This window comes from Natator depressus, chromosome 1, assembly GCF_965152275.1.
Source record: "Natator depressus isolate rNatDep1 chromosome 1, rNatDep2.hap1, whole genome shotgun sequence".
NCBI classification, from domain to species: domain Eukaryota; kingdom Metazoa; phylum Chordata; order Testudines; family Cheloniidae; genus Natator; species Natator depressus.
In genome coordinates this window covers 117,395,994-117,414,229 of record NC_134234.1, presented here as the reverse complement: position 1 = coordinate 117,414,229, position 18,236 = coordinate 117,395,994, and the positions used below count along the sequence as shown (strand labels likewise).

Sequence of the window (18,236 nt, the reverse complement as noted above, 5' to 3'; positions counted from 1 at the left end):
GACTAAACATGCCCTGTTTTTTAACTTTCCCTTAGGTTTTCTAAATCTTTTTTCAGTTTTTTTTTTTTTTTTTTTTGCTTTTCTCTGGACTCTCTCCAGTTTGTACACATCTTTCCTGAAGTGTAGTATGCAGAACTGGACACAGAACTCCAGCTGAAACCCCACCAGTGCCAAGTAGAGAGGCACAATTACTACACGCCACGTGCCTGGCAATACATCCCAGAATATTAGCCTTTTTGCAACTGCATCACACTGTTGGCTCATATTCAATTTGTGATCTTCTACAGCTATCACATACTTTTTCAGCAGAACTACACCCTAGCTAATTATTCCCCATTCTGTAGTTGTGTATTTGCTTTTTCCTTCCCAAGTGTAGTACTCTGAATTTTGTCCTATTGAATCTCATCTTGTTGATTTTAGACCAATGCTCCAATTTGTCAAGGTTGTTTTGAATTCTAACCCCATCCTCCGAAATGCTTGGAACCTCTCCCAGCGTGGTGTTATCCACAAATTTCATAAGCATAATCTTGACTTTATTATCCAAGTCATTAATGAAAATATTGACTAGTACCAGACCCCTGTGGGATCTCAATAGATAAATTCTCTCAGTTTGCCAGTGAAACATTGATAACTACTCTTTGAATACAGTCTTTAAATCAGTTATGTATCCACCGTATAGTAATTTAATCTAGATCACATTTCCCTAGTTGGCATATCTTTTTGTGTTTGCTTTTGTTGAGGAATGCATTTCAGAATGACTCAAGGGCAGGGGATCCCTGGGCCTCCCCCATTCCATTTTTTTTTGGCCTCCCCACAGCCTCCCTATGTTTCTTGGCTAGCTAAGGGCCCGAGTGGGTGGAATATCTCAGCTGCCACCCTGAATCATAAAGCACAGGAGTCCTTACCTCTGGGCTGGAGTAATGAGAGGGCTTGCTGCCGTCACTCTCACTCGAACTGCTTTCACTCTCTGAGTCAGATTCTGAACTGCTCTCGGATTCACTGGAGCTGCTGCTACTTGACCTCTTGCTGGAGACTCCTGAGGTTCTGCTACTGGGCTGCGGCACGACAGTGCTGCCAGCCCGACGCACAACCCACCAAGGGGGAAAGAAAAACAAATAAACAACATAAAACAAACAAACAAAAAAACCAGTTGCACTTTCTGCTATTTTTAGGGGGCCTAGCTCACAGCTGTCTGAATATTGGCAACCTGGGCTTTGCTGTTTTTAAAAATAAGTGGTCAGATGGGTTGAAAATAACTTTCTTTTAATGGGAAAAATACCCAAACTGAATGTTAGTTCCATACTAATATGCCACTAGCATTTCTTCCTTCTGTGAGAAAAGGATCATATTTTCATTTCCAGTTGCCCTTTTCATATTTAACAGAAGTTTTAAGAGTACATCTCAAATCAGACCGTTCAAAAATATCAAATTTTAGAAAAAAAATGGAATATAGAAAATAGTCTCACAATGTCTACTGAATACTCATTATCTCAGAGGGGAAAGCAGCAAGATGGCAAAGATTAACAGTTAGTAAACTGGCATGTACTCCATAGTTCTTGTCACCGGTCAACTAAAAAAACCCCCATAGAGTAACGTCTCTTTGGGGCTTTCTGCTGACACCACTCTTTTGTATTCTTTCCACATATTAGTTAAATAGAGATGATTTAGTTAGCTATATGCACAGCTATATTTACACAGAACTCTGCTAGATCTGAGGCTGTGATCCCGCAAACACTTAAGTGTATGCTTAAACATGTGAGCAGTCAATAGGATGACTTACATTCTTAAAAGTTAAGCACTAAGTCCGTAAGTTTTTGCAGGATTGGGTCACTAAATTATGGACCCACAGACAACAGGAAAATATATTCTTTTCACTAATTGACTACACATATTAAAGTATCAGACAGCCATAAACATCTGAGATGGAAATGACCTATTAAGTCATCCAACCCATTCCCCAGGCAATGGAAGCTTCTCTGCAGTACAGTACATTTTCTAGTGATTTGTCCAGCCTGGTTTTACGTGACTCATATGAATGGAGCTTTCACCTCATCCCATGGGAAACTACTCTGCAGCCTAACAGATCTCACTGCTATAAGATTTTCCTGCTATTCAGTCTAAATTTGTCCTCCTAACTTATTGTTGCTGTTTATTATTTAAACTCATTACTCATAGTGATCACCTTAAACCATTCTCCTCCCCCCTTGGTATTTACACCCTTCAAATATTTGCAGACTGTTATTCTGTCCCCTTGCAGCCATCTCTCAGCCAAGTTATACATATATAGCTTCTCTGATCTTTCCTCATAAGTCAACACTGCCTCAAGGTGCTGGATCATTTTTACGGCTCTTTTCTGAACTCTTTCCAATTTGTCTGTATCTTTCTGATAATGGGAAGCCCCAAACTGAACACAGTATTGCAGGTGTGTTCTCACCACAGCCACATAAAGAGGGACCATTTCCTTGCTATTCCTTGGTGCACTCCTCCTGCATATGTAGAGCTAAATTACACTGACTTTTTGGCTGTAATATCATATTTGAAACTCATGTCGTTTTTTGCCCATTAATACCCTTATAACACTTTCAGAATGACTGCTTTCAGGATTCTCTCACCGAATAGGTGCATTTTGGATGGTTTCCCTCCACAGATATTAGCTTGCATTTTTTCAAACTGAATCTCATTTTGTTATTTACTGCCCATGTTTCCAGATGCCTTTGATTTATTTCTCTGCCCTCACTGGTGTCTGCAGCAACTCCTAATTTAGTATCAAATGCAAACTGAATTAAATGGCTGTTCACTTCCTCTTTCAGACCATTAATACGGATGTTAAATGAGCCCAAGCCAAACACCCTGGCACCCCAGTAATCATATTCTCCCAGCTCAGAACACCACTGTTTATCATTACCCTTGCTTACATCCTTCAATCCATATCTGGTCTTATCATAGTCTCCTTATCCAAGCTAATATGAATTAATTTTGAGAGATATCTTGTCTCAAATAATTAATTACAATTCAAATATACTACATCTAGTGCTTTCTTTTCATCCACTAATTCCACCCAGAAAGAAAGGATCTGATACCTGAGCCAAGTCTTTTGAGACAAGAAATTTATGGGTAAGGTTCTTTCCTAAATTGAGATCCACTCAGTGTAGGAAAGAGGAAAGGCAGTCAGAAAGCCAGTTATAGTTCCCTGATTCTCTGTTCTGTGGAGCTCCTGGCCCCAGCCCCACTGCTCTCACTTAGGCTGCTCTCACTTAGGCCATCTGTTAAAGGTCCACAAAGGACCATCTGCCTGATATGAACTGGCATAGCAGCACTGTACCCACTTTCCCTCCCACCCCTAATATGTCCCTTTCCTACAGTGCTTAATTTGTAATGAAAAAGGTGCCGGGGCTCAAGCAATTAGGTGCCGGCGCTCAAGTAATTATTTTACTTTCATAACTGACTTGGCAAGCCCAGAGGTGCTGGGGATGTGAACTGCTCGGCCCTGGCACAAATTAAGCACTGCCTTCCTGCCTCTTGGCGTGTCTCCTACCCAGAACTGGGCATAGGAGCTAGTTCCATTGGCTTTATGATAACTGAGCGCTCCCTGCACTGGGAGAATTCTCATCTCAATATCTAGCCCCTTTGTACTGCCTGGGGGCAGAAAGGAAACAGACCACACAAGAAATCTGGCCTTGTGTGTTTTGAGTAAAACAATAAATAAAATGCAGTGAATGAAGCGAGAGCAGCTGGAATTTATTTACATTTGCCAAAGAATTCCAGTCAGGGATCCCCTTTCAGAGGCAGAAATTGTACACTAACAGAGATAGTCTAGTGCAGCAGAGACTAGTAAAGGAGAGTATACAATCCCTTTTCTGTGCTAAGGTGTTTATTATCATGTCCAGACATGTACCCAGACACAGTGAGTGTCTTTAAAAACTCACCAGTTGTTGCTTTTACCATTAATTGTAATATTTCCTTGTTTAATTGGTTAAATTTGGGAAACACAAAATTTTCAGCACACCCATTTGTAGAGCAGTGGTCAGAGACACATAGATACTTGAAATAATAAGCCTGACTGGAAAAGGACTCCTGAAGTTTGTTCACTACTTGGGGACCAATCAGTAGTGTGCACATGTGATAAGTCCAGTAAATCAGAGATGGGCGTTTCTCACTTTATTTCCTTACAGTAATAGATTCTAGTTACTAGCCTTGCTAATGAAATGGTGAGAACAAAGTAACTCACAATGTGACAGTTCTTTCAGGAAATGTGAAAAGACAAATGCTTTTTCTGACAGAGTGGTTAAGGGAGCCAGTGTTCTGAGAGTGTCCTATGTTAATAGATTCTTAGTCCTTCTCAGAAAATCATTGTCAGTGTCTGTCTGACAAGCTTCTTCAACATCACAGAACATCTGCACATTTATGTCCTGCCTCTGGGGGCTGTGGTTTTAATTTCTAGCCCATCATTTTTGTTTGGCATTGATTAAAGTACTCAGAATTCCTAGAAAGGGGATGAGGGATAAAAAGCAGTAATATTTCTTTCTTGTTGTGACATGAAATGTTTTTTCTAGGCTGTTGAATAGAAATCATTATTACAGCCATACGTATAAAATATAACTCTTGAACTCTTTACAAACATCTGGAAATCTATATTTGCCGCTGTAATGGTAGTCAATATGCTAAAACAAATTAACGACACAAATGTTTTTCTATTTCAACTGATACTGAGATAATCTTCTATCCCCCTACTATCTCCAGGACTGTGAATGCACCATGTTTTTGAAAAGTGTTCATTGGACTTTGATGGTTCAGTATAAAAATTCTTGCATGTTTCTTTTTACTTTCTTTTTAAAAACCATCAACCATGGATATGGTTCAATGAATGCTATTTTGAACTTCTCTTGTTTAAACATGCTAGACCATGCAGTCAAAATAAAACACAGACATGCATTTTAATCCTTGTGGCAAACAACACACACAAAAGTATTTGGATTTATGTCTTAAAGTCAATTATTGCATGTTGGAAATGGTATTTTTATTTTAAGCATTTTATTTAAGCAAAAATATGGGTAGTAACTACCCGTACAAAGCCCTGTGATGAGAATACCCACTCTGATTGGCCTAAGAAAGCAAGACATTACTCTACAGAGGGCGCCAAAAGCTAAGTAAGGTACTTAGGCTACGTCTACACTATGAGATAGAGGTGTGATTCCCAGGTCAAGCAGACATACTCACACTAGCTCTCATCTGAGCTAGCACACTATATATAGCAGCATAGCCGTGGTAGCAGAAGCTGTGGCTTACAGCCCCAGGTACCTACCCAAGGGTTGAGGCAAGTTTGTATTCAAGGCAGCCAGCATGGTGCTGCCGCTGCCCATGCCACTGTGGTTATGCCACTATTTTTAGCACACTAGCTCAGATGAGAGCTAGCGTGTGTCTACGTGAGCTAGGAATCTCACCCCTACCTCATAACATAGATGCAGCCTTAAATGTAAAAACAAAATCTTAACCCTAGTTCACACCAATGCATAGGCAGTTCAGACAGCCACACAGTACTGACCATTAATAACAGTCATGCTGCTGTATTCTGCATCAGCCATACGTGACTCTTAGACAGAAGAACATCAAATGCATTGCAGGAATCCAGCCTCAGGGTTACAAAGACATGCATTATGGATATCAGGTCAGGGTGCCAGAGAAAGAGGTGCAGTCTGGCAATATTATTAAATTGATTCAAAGGAAATAGAGCAGCTCTGACTACTGCTGACCCTCTAGAGCCTGTTTCACCAGCACCTAGCATTTTGGTAGCATTTTATCCCCACTTTGAAGAGCTACAAGTGATAACCAAGACTGCAAGAGAATGGAGAATCAGGCTCCTGAACTTCAGTGTTAGACTCTGATCAAGGACCATGTCAAGGCTATGTGACAGACTGACCTTCTGAAACATCTTCCCACCACAGACTGGGAAGGCTAGCAAAATGTCCACTCTTCATGCTTTCAACCTCAGCAGATCTGTATAATTTCACTTTGCTAAGGTTTAATCTTATCCAGATTTTTGCTTGCAACTTGCTGTTTTGCTCAGTAAGACAGTCCCTTTCACACTGTATAGTATATTAATTTCCATGTCTGGAAATTGAAAAAGTATAACTGGTGTCATCTGCTTAGCAGTGATAATCTAAACTATTCTTGTTCTAAATCTGACTCTAAGGGCCCACAAAGCAGCATGAAAAGTATCACAGCTAGAGCAGACCCATGGGAAACTCCACAAGTGTTCCAGCCACTAGATCAGGGGCGGGCAAAGTTTTTGGCCTGAGGGCCACATCCGGTTTCCGAAATCGTATGGAGGGCCGGTTAGCGAAGCCTGTGTCTCCCCAAACAGCCAGGCGTGCCCCGGCCACCATGGCCTATCCAACCCCCCCTGCTTCTCGCCCCCTGATGGTCCCCCCTGGGACTCTTGCCCCATCCACCCCCTCTGCTCCCTGCCCCCTGACCTCCCCCGGAACCCCGCCCCAGCCTGCCCCCCACCGCCCCATCCAATGCCCCCTCCTTCTTGACTGGCCCCATCCAGGACCTCTGCCCCCATTCAACCCCCCTGTTCCCTGCCCTCTGACCGCCCCGACTCCTATCCACACCCCCACCCCCTGACCACCACCCAGAACTCCCCTGCCCTCTATCCAACTCCCCCGCTCCCTGCCCCCTTACCACGCTGCCTGGAGCACCGGTGGCTGGCGGCGCTACAGCCACACCGCCCAGAGCATCAGGAGAGGCAGCCGTGCTGCCTGGCTGGAGCCAGCCATGCCACCGCGCCGCACAGAGCACCGGGTCAGGCCGGGCTCTGCAGCTGCACTGCCCAGCAGGAGCTCGCAGCCCCGCTGCCCAGAGCATTGCGCTGGCGGCGCAGTGAGCTGAGGCTGCGGGGAGAGGGAACAGTAGGGGAGGGGCCGGGGGCTAGCCTCCCGGGCCAGGAGCTCAGGGTCCCACAGGCTGAGAGTCCCACAGGCTGGATGTGGCCTGCAGGCCGTAGTTTGTCCACCTCTGCACTAGATGCTACCATGATGAGCACCAGAGAAACGGCTCTACAAAAAAAAAGAAATAAATACATGAAAAGTGACAAGTAGAATTCTCAAGAGACTGAGACTAACCAATGGGGTATGACCAATATGCAGTTTATTACATACTGTCATATTACTATAATAAAACTGTCATAGCCAACCTGTTCTTCAGCTAGTTCAACTGGATCTGATGACCCAACATGCCAAAGGACACTGCTGGATCTTAAAACACCAAGAAGGATAGGACACTTCTATCTATTATGATTTATGCATCATTAATGACCCTGACTGGGGCAGACTTCAATTTAGCTTACAGAACATTACCTTCAAGATGTGCCACCATGTTTTCTAGGATCTTGGCCAAACATTGCAGGTAAGAAATCAGCCTTGAATTTCACTGTACAATTGGATAGAGCAAGATCTTATTTAATGTTCAACACTGCCACAACTTTTAAGCCAGCAAAAGAGTGATAATTTGCTCCAATAAAAGAGGGATGTTGAGACAAACAATGTCGGGGGGACACTCTGGCCCATATATATTTTCTGTGGAGAAAAAAGAAAACTGGAACAAGCAGTGAGAAGAGTTGCCTTTGGTAAACAAATGACACTGCTGGGGATCAGGTCAGTTTTGAGAAGTAAATGTGTTACCAGGAAAAGAAACTGCTCTGGGTCTGAGAATATCGAAGATGTGGGAAATAGCCTGGAGAAGGGAGGAAAGAGATTTCAAATGTTCCAAGGGTCCAAAAAATCTATTGCTGGCCTTGGAGAAGTTTAAAAATCAAGAAAAATATGCCAGACAAGAGTTTCAGTAAGAAGACAACACTTTGATATAGAAGGCCAGATCCTCCGCTAGTGTAAATTGACATAGCTCCACTGACTTCAATTAAGTTACATCCATTTGCACCAGCTGAGGATCTGGCCCAGAATATGTAAGAATGTTTCAGACTCTGTGATAAAATATGCCCCTAACTTTAAAGTAACCCTGCTTCCAGAGTCATTTCCCGCCCCTCCTCCCCTCCCCCGCCCCAGCTACATGCTTCTATAGTACAGTAGCATTCTTCCCAGTCCTTAAAACCAATTAGGGGCCATTACAGCACATGGTTCGCTCCTCCTTTGTGGGGAGCAAATTCTGCATGGTAGTTCCTCAAAGTACAAATTGACAGCTTTGTGCCAAAATCTGCATCATTATCATTAATGCCTGGCACTAAAGATAGTGAGAGTCTCCCATGCACGCAGTTGGGAATTTCTTAGTGCTGATAATTAGCAATGAATCACAGAGACAGGCAGCAATGCAAGTGCCCCCTTCTTGCTAGCGTCCACATGTATCTTTCAAATACCCTTCAGTGTCTATCTATTTAAATAATTGCTCATCACTTTGTACTTCAGGATTGGGCCATTCCACTGCTGTAACACAATTGCTTGAAATACTGGTTCTAGAAGGCAGGAGAATACAAAGGAACAGAATTGGAATGCTAGCCTATTAGCATCCCTGATGGCAACTTTATTCAGTGCTCCCACCTGCAGATTACCAACTGTCTCCAGGTCTTAATATATGAAAGATGGCTTTGTGGCTACAGCACAAACTGAGAGTCAGGAACCCTCTATTCTAATTTCAGCTCTTCTGTGGACTACCAGAGTGATCCTGATCTGGCTAATTGACTTCTCTATGCCTCTGTTTCATCATCTTCAAAACGGGGACAACAATATTTACCTGTCTTACGGTAATGAGGTTTAATTCATTATAGTTTATAAAACACTTTGATATCTTCAGATAGAAAGTAGTACAGAAATGCAAGGCATTATTACATAGTCAGCAAATTGTCTACCTACTGATACATCCTGTGGTACCATTAATGACTGATTTTAGGTATGTAAGTAATTCATTTTCAGAAACGCTATTGGTTCTTAAAAAATGGTCCACTAAAGACAAAGTGGGTAGCCCTGCCATGGTCTCCTATTTGGGACTGAACATGCAAAGCAGATCTAATCACTTCCCTTTCTACAGCAGAACCGTTCCCACGAGTCTATTAATATCTTTGAGAAACAGAGAAGTGTTTTCATACTTCATTCATATAATGGATGAGATCTGGAATGGGAGTCATGATGAGTGAGAGTCCTGGAGGTTGTTTGGCTTGTCACAATACATAATGCTTCTTTAAAAGTATTGTATTAGCTTAGCAGTGCCACCCTGGCACAGTGCAGCTAATAAAGTACAGCTGCCAAGAACAGAGTTCAGAGACTCCACCTATATTTTAACACTGTCCCTGGGAGTTGTTTAAATAGTTTCTGCGGACAAGACTGCAAGTATTATCTAATAATGCAAACCTACGGTAAATCAGCTCTCCTTACAGAATCAGGTTTGTGGCATTTATGATGCTTGCAATTGCTAGAATATTAATTCCTCAAACCAAAATAAACTGACAATAATATTTAAAAACCCTCTCAAAATCACAGAAAACAAGGAAATCCAGTCTAATCTTTTTAGGGCCCTCTTTTATGGTTTGATTGTTACTAGAAGCAGCAGTGTGAAATGACAGCTCCCACCTTGAAAGGACATTGTAAGAATTAGAAAAATACTGAAGAAACCAGCCAAAATAAGTACCCTCTTTCCAAAAAAGACAAAAAAAAATGTAATAATGGCATCATTAGTATCAATAGTTCTATCAGAAAGAGTGTGTGCCTGGGTATGTGAGATGAAAGGGTGCTAAAAACCTGCAGTTGCATTAACTTGGGACGAAGTGATTAGTCAGCAGGCTGACAGCTGTGCTGGGAGCCTGGTGCCAGATTCCAATGTATGCTTTCCTCAGCTGCCAAGTGTTTGCTGGTCTCACCAGATAAATGGAGCATCAGCAGTGTTTTATTTGACCTGCTCACAAGAAAAATAAAGCAACTCTGACTTCCTTGATGTGTTTGTCATTGACCTTGCATCAGCTAAATATGAGCAGCAAGATTCCCCGGTCCAGGAAAGTTAACTCTTTATAGAATGGGCCTTCAAATGTCTTTTCAATGGTAATAACTAGTCTCCTAAAAGCTGTAAATACTGTAACATGAAAAGAAAAAGCTACAGACAGTGACAACATTTCACATGCTCTTCTCTGGATTAATGGGCCAAGGACTTACAATAGGCTTTGAAACCACATAGAGATACTCTATCAACTCCAGTTATCCTCTCGTTATCAGAATAAATCTGGAAGCCATTTCCAAAGAGATTTTTCTGAGGGCGAAGGAAAATGGGTTGCATGTGAAAGAAGTTGTAAAGAAAACTCAACCAAAAATAACATAGTACTGCATATCTGCTCCCTATGACTTGAGGGTTTTGATGGCTTTTGTTATTTCTCCTTCATCTATTCCCCACAGACTGTCTTTTCTCTTTCCTCCTCATTAATCTGCTCTTGTACACAGTTAGGAACCTTATATCTGAGAATCTTCAGTAGTGTTTTAACCCAACCTCACATGCTGGGAGGAAAGCAGGCATGGTGCCTTTGAGTTAGAGATCTAAAACCGTAGCTAGGAGATACTCTCCAAATCTTTGATGTGCTTTATGTGAGGATCCTCTTTCATTGTGACTAATGTGCTATCAAACCAAGCAGACTGCCGTGGCATCATCACTCAAAGTGCTCTTTTTTCCCTCTCCAGCGAGCAGACAAGAAGGGACGTCCTGGCTGAGATCAGCCTTGTTGCTCATCACTTGTGTGGCCTCCTCACAAGGTCTCAGGATGGAAAAGATAATTTTCTTTGTAGCCCATCATACATCGATAGAATTTTAAAGTAATTTCGAGCTTTATATTATTCTGTCATTTTTGTTTAAACCAGTTCAGCTTCATGCTGTTTGGCACCCACAGAGCTGGCAAGGTGGGTTGGACTGAAAAAGTATATCTGAAGTGACTGCATACAATGACCATTGTGTTTTTTCATGTTCTAGGGGCAAGGGGAAGAGAGAGTGGAGAGGGTAAATTAATCAATTAACTTGCTATACAGCTTCAAAAATGTTACTGCATGTGAGAGCCAGAGTGTAACCTATTTTCCCAACTCCCAATATCTCCTGGGCAGTGGGTGAGACACCTAGGTCCACCTCGCCACGGGGCAAAGACAATCACACCCATGAGGACTTGTAGATGTAATGTGTCCAGTGTTTGCGGTACTGATCAGTTGTATTTTTCATATCAAATAGTATCAAAGCTTTAGGCATTTTTCTACAGCTCTTGGAGTCCGTGTAGTAAAAAAAAATAAGTTCTGGGTGTTGGCTACTTTCAGACTCCACATTCCATGTGTTCCTCAAACCCCACCTCCTACCCAATGAGAGCAGCAAGATTGTACCCTTTAAGGACATTCTAGTCCCACTAGAATGCCATCCTCCATGCCTCCTTGAGTGTTAAAAGTTCCTCTGCCCATCTGAGATCAGACTACTAAGGCTCACAGAAGAAGGTAAGCATGAGTGGAGTCAGGGTATCTATTCCCCCTCCAGGCTAAAAGCTAGAAAGTGAGGTCTCTTCCCCCTCAGACAAGGAAGAAATAAAACAACTACAGTAGGGTTTCCATTGGACTGAAAGAAAGGCCTTACACCAGTTAGGGGAATGGAGAACTGTAATTTTCTAAAAGAGATGAGAGACCAAACAAACTGGACTGATTCCTATAGCAGGAGATATATCGTCTGGGAAGGATCGGAGAACACTGCTAAAAAGAACAGCGTTTAGTCAGGCAGGGCTGTGGCAGATTAAGGAATAGCAATAACACTGTCTAGTGGTCAGATCCTGTTACGATTGGCCACTATGGAAGATACTGTGCCACGGTGATAAATGTGGTATAAAACTGTAGATAGCGATACAGACTAGATATCTAGGGAGCCTGAATTCTGAACTGAAGGATCAAATCACCAGGAAAAAGGCCAAGTGGTATATGAACTAGATGCTAGTAAATGACAGCAAATGATGACAGAATGTTTTGCTCAGAGCATTTTGTGAAACAAAGGGGTGAGCTAGACTAGGACAGCCCGTAGCTATCAAGCTGAGCAATTGTAATTTCAGCATGGGAATTTACAAGCAGTAAGAGCACGTGGTGGGAAGAACAGTGACAGCAGGAAGTGGAAGCAGTGGGCATGAAATCTGGGAAAGACAGCAACAGGAACCAGAGAAATAATGAAGGTCATAGGATCCAGAGAGCTGCTCATGGCAGAGAGACTGCAGTAGAGTTAAGATAAGACTACAAAACTGAGAGATGGACTATTGCCCATGTGGATACACTGAAACTTTGTAATCAGAACTTCACGTACATTCTGGGCATTACCATGAAGAATCATCACTAGACTATACTGTACTATAGACTATGGCAGGTCTATACTATCGCTTAAGTTGATGTAACTTACATCGCTCAGGGGTGTGAAAAAGACACCCTCGGAGCAATGCAAGTTACAGCAACCTAAGCGTTGTCCACACTGGTGCTATGGCGGCAGGAGACTCTCTCCCGCCGACATAGCTACCGCCTCTCACAGAGGTGGAAAAATTATGCTGATGGGAGAGTGTTCTCCCATCGGCATAGAGCATCTTCACCAGATGCACTACAGAGGTGCAGCTGCATTGGTGCAGCTACACAAATTTAGCGCTTCTAGTGTAGACCTGCTTGGTATGATGCGGGGATCTCTAATCCAGTTCAAGAGTTTGAAAGTGAGGAAAGCACCATTTCAGCTGTTCTGAATGGTTGTGTTTTATACTTCTGCTTAAGGTGTGAGTCCAGTTATAGAAATGAATGCATTTGGGGAAACGAAATGCTATTCAGGAAAAGGATTAGAACGGAGTATTGTTCTTATGGACCTCCTGAAGCTATAACTTGGATCTGATAAAAGAAAATAGATATTCCTTATTCAGTTGTGCTACTTGATTAAATGGAAAAGGGGGTTTTGTTTTACATATAAGCAATGGGAACTGTATGACTAGGTATATGAAAAGTCTGTAGTTTTTAACAAAGTTGGAAGTTTACATTGTCAAAAAAATAAAATAAGAAACCCTTTAGGAGAGGCCTCGTGTTCTTTGCACTGAAGTGATTTATGATACTCACTTGCTAATAAAAATCACCTTCCCACTGTCTAAAAAACTTCTGTATAATTTATTTTGTTGTGTAAGTGTTAATGTCAAATACAGGGATCCATCCAAGCTGTACTACCAGCAGGGACTCACGCTCAGTGACGAGCATCAACTGGGGAAAAATCAGGTGCAAGAATCTGAGGTCAGTTTTGCTTTTATCACTCAGAATGCGATCACCTGTATTTTGCTGTCCTCCCAAATGTCCCTATCAGGAGAAGTTTGTCCCACATTCTGGGCAATTTGCCTGGTTGTTGTCTTGCCTATCCAACTTCCTTCCCAAAATAGTCAATATGGATGTGATGCTAATCAGAAAAAGGGCAATTTTTGCTTGTGTGTGACTTTCTTTTAACAGCTGTGTTCAGCATTACTGCACAGTCACTGGACAGCAACCACAGAGGCATCCTCACTCTTTTTGCTCTGGCACCCTGGCAACTTGTGTCTGAGTATTATTAACAAGCCCAACCCCATGTTTGACAATCTAAAATAATGAATTTCTTATCACTTCCAAACACTGTGTTGCAATGTGTCGCACTACAACAGTTCAGCCTTTGGCTTTTAAATCAACAGGACTGTGCAAATGGCTCTATGCTCTGAAAGTCCAAATACAGATGAACTTGTGCAGATAAAATTACTAACTACTGTAATAGGTGTTCGAGTGGGTGTAATAAATTTAAATATGTGATGAACTCTTTCAGGTTTTACTGATTCTTAGTATTGCTGCTGCCAGCTTTTGTCTTACTCTTTAACTCAAGCCATATTACGTTGTCTCCCAAAGGACTTTCTTAGCTTGTCTGCTCTAGTCTATATGCTGTCTTGAAATTTACAGTAGCTCTTGAGAAGGAGCTTATTGTAAGTAGCTCTGCTCGGCATAAAGAAGTTCTAAGTGCTACTACTTGTCTGGGTACATCATTTCCTGTGCAGAACACCATTATGTTTTCTGTTAGCCTCCACTGAATCAAAGGGCTCTCTTTCAGATGCTGCAAAAAATTATAAATGCTCAGACAAATACATAGATTTGCCTATCACCACAGAAGGCATTAGACAGACTGGGGAAGGGCCAAAGAGAGCAACTAATAAAGCCCAGAGCAGCAGTGAAGAGGAGGTTAAAAGCTAATCATTCTGAAATTGCCTGCAGCCCTTAAAAGGTTCTTCAAATATTTTCCCTATTTGAGTAAGCACAAGCTATTTTTCTGCCATGTGCAAAACAATTATAGTCTGTTTTTAAAAAGAGCTGCATGTGAGCTTTCATTTACATCTCACACCCAAGAAACTCAAGAAACAATACAGGAAGAAATGCTCATAAAATGCAGTTGAGGAATATTTGCATGTGGGTTGGTTTTAGGATTTCAGGGGCCTGACACTTGGGGAAGACCCCAAATCCAAATTCTACAGGGCTAGATTCTGACACTTCTATTTCGGTTTAGTAGCACACTCCATAACTTTAATGGAAGTACCTATGGAGTAATGTAATAGTGAGTGAGGGGACTGGAATCCAGCCCATTGTGACACAACATCACAATATTTTGATGCCAGAGGTAATATTTCAGAATACATGGTAACCCTCAACTATAGCCCTGGCCGTACCTTCCACAGTCATGGTGCCTAAAGCTGGCCTCATTATAACAGAGAACACTAACCAGCAATGATTTACTGTGATAAATATAAATAGATGAAATCTATAATAGGAAACAATGACACTTCATATTTCAAAGAATAAAGTAAGGTCCAAATGCGAATTGAATCACTTTTTATATGTTGTCCATGGAAAAGAGTGTGGAAGGTTTGTTTATTCATGTACAGAACAAGTGGGAAGGGAGAAATAAGCTACAAAGTAATGAGTATGATTTTATTTACTTTATTAATCCAGAGTGGTACTGATGTGTCTGGACACAGTGGCTCCCTGACTGCACCCTCACACAGCATGTTATCAATCCTGTGTTTGGATGAAAGGTGCTACCCAATAGAAGGAAAATAGCACTAGAACTGTATGACATTTTAATAAACATTTTTTCTTAAACCATGCTGTGTTTTGATGTAGTTGTCTTTATAAATAGGCTCGAATTGCCTCAGTACTAGACATATCCTTGAGTAAGTCATCCCGTGTCTCATATGTTTTGCTGTTCCTGAACAGCCATGCATATTTTTAAGTTTCTTATAGTACTAGGAACTCATGTGTATCTTACTTAGTCTGTTCTTCAGCCTAACCTTTTTCAGGGTTTGGGAAGTTTGTTTTCCCTGCCTCTCCCTGAGACTGATGGACGGGGGTGAGAGTAGTGCAACAAAGATGCTTCTCCTTCACAATGTCCACAAGAATTTGCTGGCCTCTTCCCCATGCAATTTAACAATCACAAAGGCCTCTTTGACTTTCTGGAACTCTTATCACAGGCCCATTACCTCTAACAGCATCCTCCTGGTTACTGCTTTGCTAATATCTTGCATGCTATCAGACGTGCAGTGCAATGTAGCGTATATCCCCATATCACACAGAATTTAAATTTAGCAGCAGGATTCAGAGAGAGGCTATTAAAGGTGTTGAAGCCTGCATCTACTGCTGCTGCTAGGATGGAGGGAAGTGGGTTGCCCAACTGTGAGAATGTATGTACTGGCTCTTTCAAAGAGTAGTAGAGACCCAGATAACAAGAAATACAGTAAACGTCAAAAAACCCTCAAGAATACAATTAACAACCTTCTCATGGGTGGAGAGAACACTTCCTGTGGTCCTATACTGTGATTAAGAAGGACCCTGAGGTGTTAGTGGGTCTCAGGTTTTCTGTCTGATTCACAGGTTCAAACATCAAGCCCACATGCCACTGAAAAGTAAATCCATCTGCACGGAAAGAGAGCAGGAAGAGATAAAGGCTCATTTGTGAACTCTTCTTTTGCTGCGTTCAAATATATCTTATTTGCTTATTTGCCACATGGCATATTCAGAATCTGCAGCATCTACCTTTAAGAAAAAAATGAAACTAAGTTTTCTAGTCCTTATAGTTGCAAAAATATCCTTCAAAAATGAGCAAATATAAACCGATACAGTGTTGTCGGCCGGAGTTTGCAGACAGTCTGAGGCAATGAGGTGTGTGAACTTCCCCATCTACGATGAATCTCAATGGGTTGTTGACTTGAATGGCACTTTAAATGTAAGCATTAATTAATTATTCAATTGCTTATTTGAGCAGTGGAATGGGGAAGGAGTTAGGAATGAAGCCTGTGAGTGGGGGGTGAGGTACAGGAAGTTGTTGCAGGTAAGGATACGCAGAGAAGAGATGGGACAGGAGGTGTACACAGGGAAGAGGGAGAGAAATAAAAAAAAGAAGATGGAGAAGGAAGAGAAACAAAGGACAGCAATAACAGTGGTTGTAAATATGAGCATATTCTTCCACTGAATGATACTGAATACAGTAATCAAGTACTGAACACAAAATACAGAAATGATGATTAATAGTTTAGTTACTACATGAAGACCACAGTCTACTTTTGAGCACAGTGCAAACCATCTACTGATGCCAGGGGGAGACCCTCAGTGGATTGTGGGGTATATGTAGTCCTAACTTTTTACACCATAATTAAAAATGGAATTTGGCCCTCTCTACGTGTGTTTGACACCCTAAAGACCTATGTTGTCTGCCCATTAATTTCTACAAGTACATCAACCAGCCTACTGCAGTCTTTTTTAGAGTGCTTTGATGTCACATGTAACAGCTTATTTGATGAATTGTACTGTTTGGCATGCTTTATAAAGCATGTGAGATATTACAGCAGCAAACAGTGAAAATGCTTTCTGTTCCAGACATTTCTGTGTTTGGTTTCCATTTTGGTCAGAATATTGAAGTATCTGTAACAGGCCATCAGTTTTCGATTTTATGGTTTCATCTCACTCCTATAAAATGTTATTGTTTGGAGACTGGTCTGAACTTTTTCAAAGCTTCTCTCCAATGTGAGCGCCTTACAGCAACAGTGCCTAGAGCAGCTGCTAACATTGTCACACTGAGAACTGCATTCCTGACATCAGGAATGAAAGATCTTCATGAAATAATGGACTAATGTAGCCATTCTGTCCAGGCTCATAAATTAGATTTTAAATCTAGCAATTGCAGGGCAATTAGGAGGTGAGTAGCTTCACGCAGGAACATATATTTTCTATTCCTGCCTGCCTGAGACATTGTTTTAATTTTCCCTTTGTTAGCTGGGCTGAGAGAGCTGCAGTTACCAAGAAGCGATAGCATAGTGGCAAGAGACTTGGCAGAACAAAATTTAAAAATCAGTAGATACCCCTAGTAATTAAAATAATTTTGAATTAAAAAATACCACTTCAGTCATTGCTCTTGTATTATAATAGTAATTATGTAACCGATCACTTTGAATTATTAATATAATGAAATAACATCACTATATAGAGAGAACATAAAAGAAAGTCTCACTAACCAGGTAATCCCATAAATGAGAGATGAGTAGTAGTCTGAAAGACATTTGTTAACAGTAGATGATGTCATGTCATTGATCACTAGCAGCTATAAAAGTTTTTAAAAGGCTCTCATTGGCCTGTCAGTGAGGCACAGGAAACAGGACAGGAATTCCCATCACTGGTGGCCACAAGAAGGTTTCAAAGTATTAAAATAGATGATTTCCTTAGTCTGCAAACCTCAAAGGGGCATAAATAACAAACAACTTCAAAGCAAATGAAAGGTTTTAGAACAGCCTGTCAAAGAGGCTGCTGGGGTTTCCGTGGTAGACTTCCATGTTTAAAGAGTCCCAGCAATTTGTTACTTTCTTATCCAAAACAATTCCATATGTCTCTGGATTATTTAAGATCATTTTGGTTTTTGTTGTCATGGATTTTAAAGAAACAATATCACAATTATTTAAGATGGGGAAATGAAGTTAGACAGACAGCATCTGCAGTTTACAAACTGATGGATGATCTCAGGGACTAAAACTTTGCAAATTTATTCTGTGTTCTCCAACATTAGATGATATGATTCCAGACCAAATGACAAGTAGGAGAACTAACTGTAATTAAGTATAGACCTGATATTATAGAAATGCAGCAACTAAATTTGCAGGGTGTGAAAACTGATTTTATGAGAAGAAAAACAATGGACATTACACTAAAAGAAAAAGAACAGCA

The 18,236-nt window shown here is 41.3% G+C and overlaps 1 protein-coding gene across 4 annotated transcripts in view; it reads right to left on the bottom strand.

The window, feature by feature from the left end:
* Positions 1-18,236, bottom strand: part of AFF3 (ALF transcription elongation factor 3) — a 466,113-nt gene that overhangs the window by 61,013 nt on the left and 386,864 nt on the right. For all 4 annotated transcript variants that reach the window (XM_074965024.1, XM_074965032.1, XM_074965041.1 and 1 more), the window contains one exon: positions 906-1,071. In XM_074965024.1, coding sequence (XP_074821125.1) covers positions 906-1,071 — 166 coding nt within the window. The remainder of the gene's footprint in view (positions 1-905; positions 1,072-18,236) is intronic.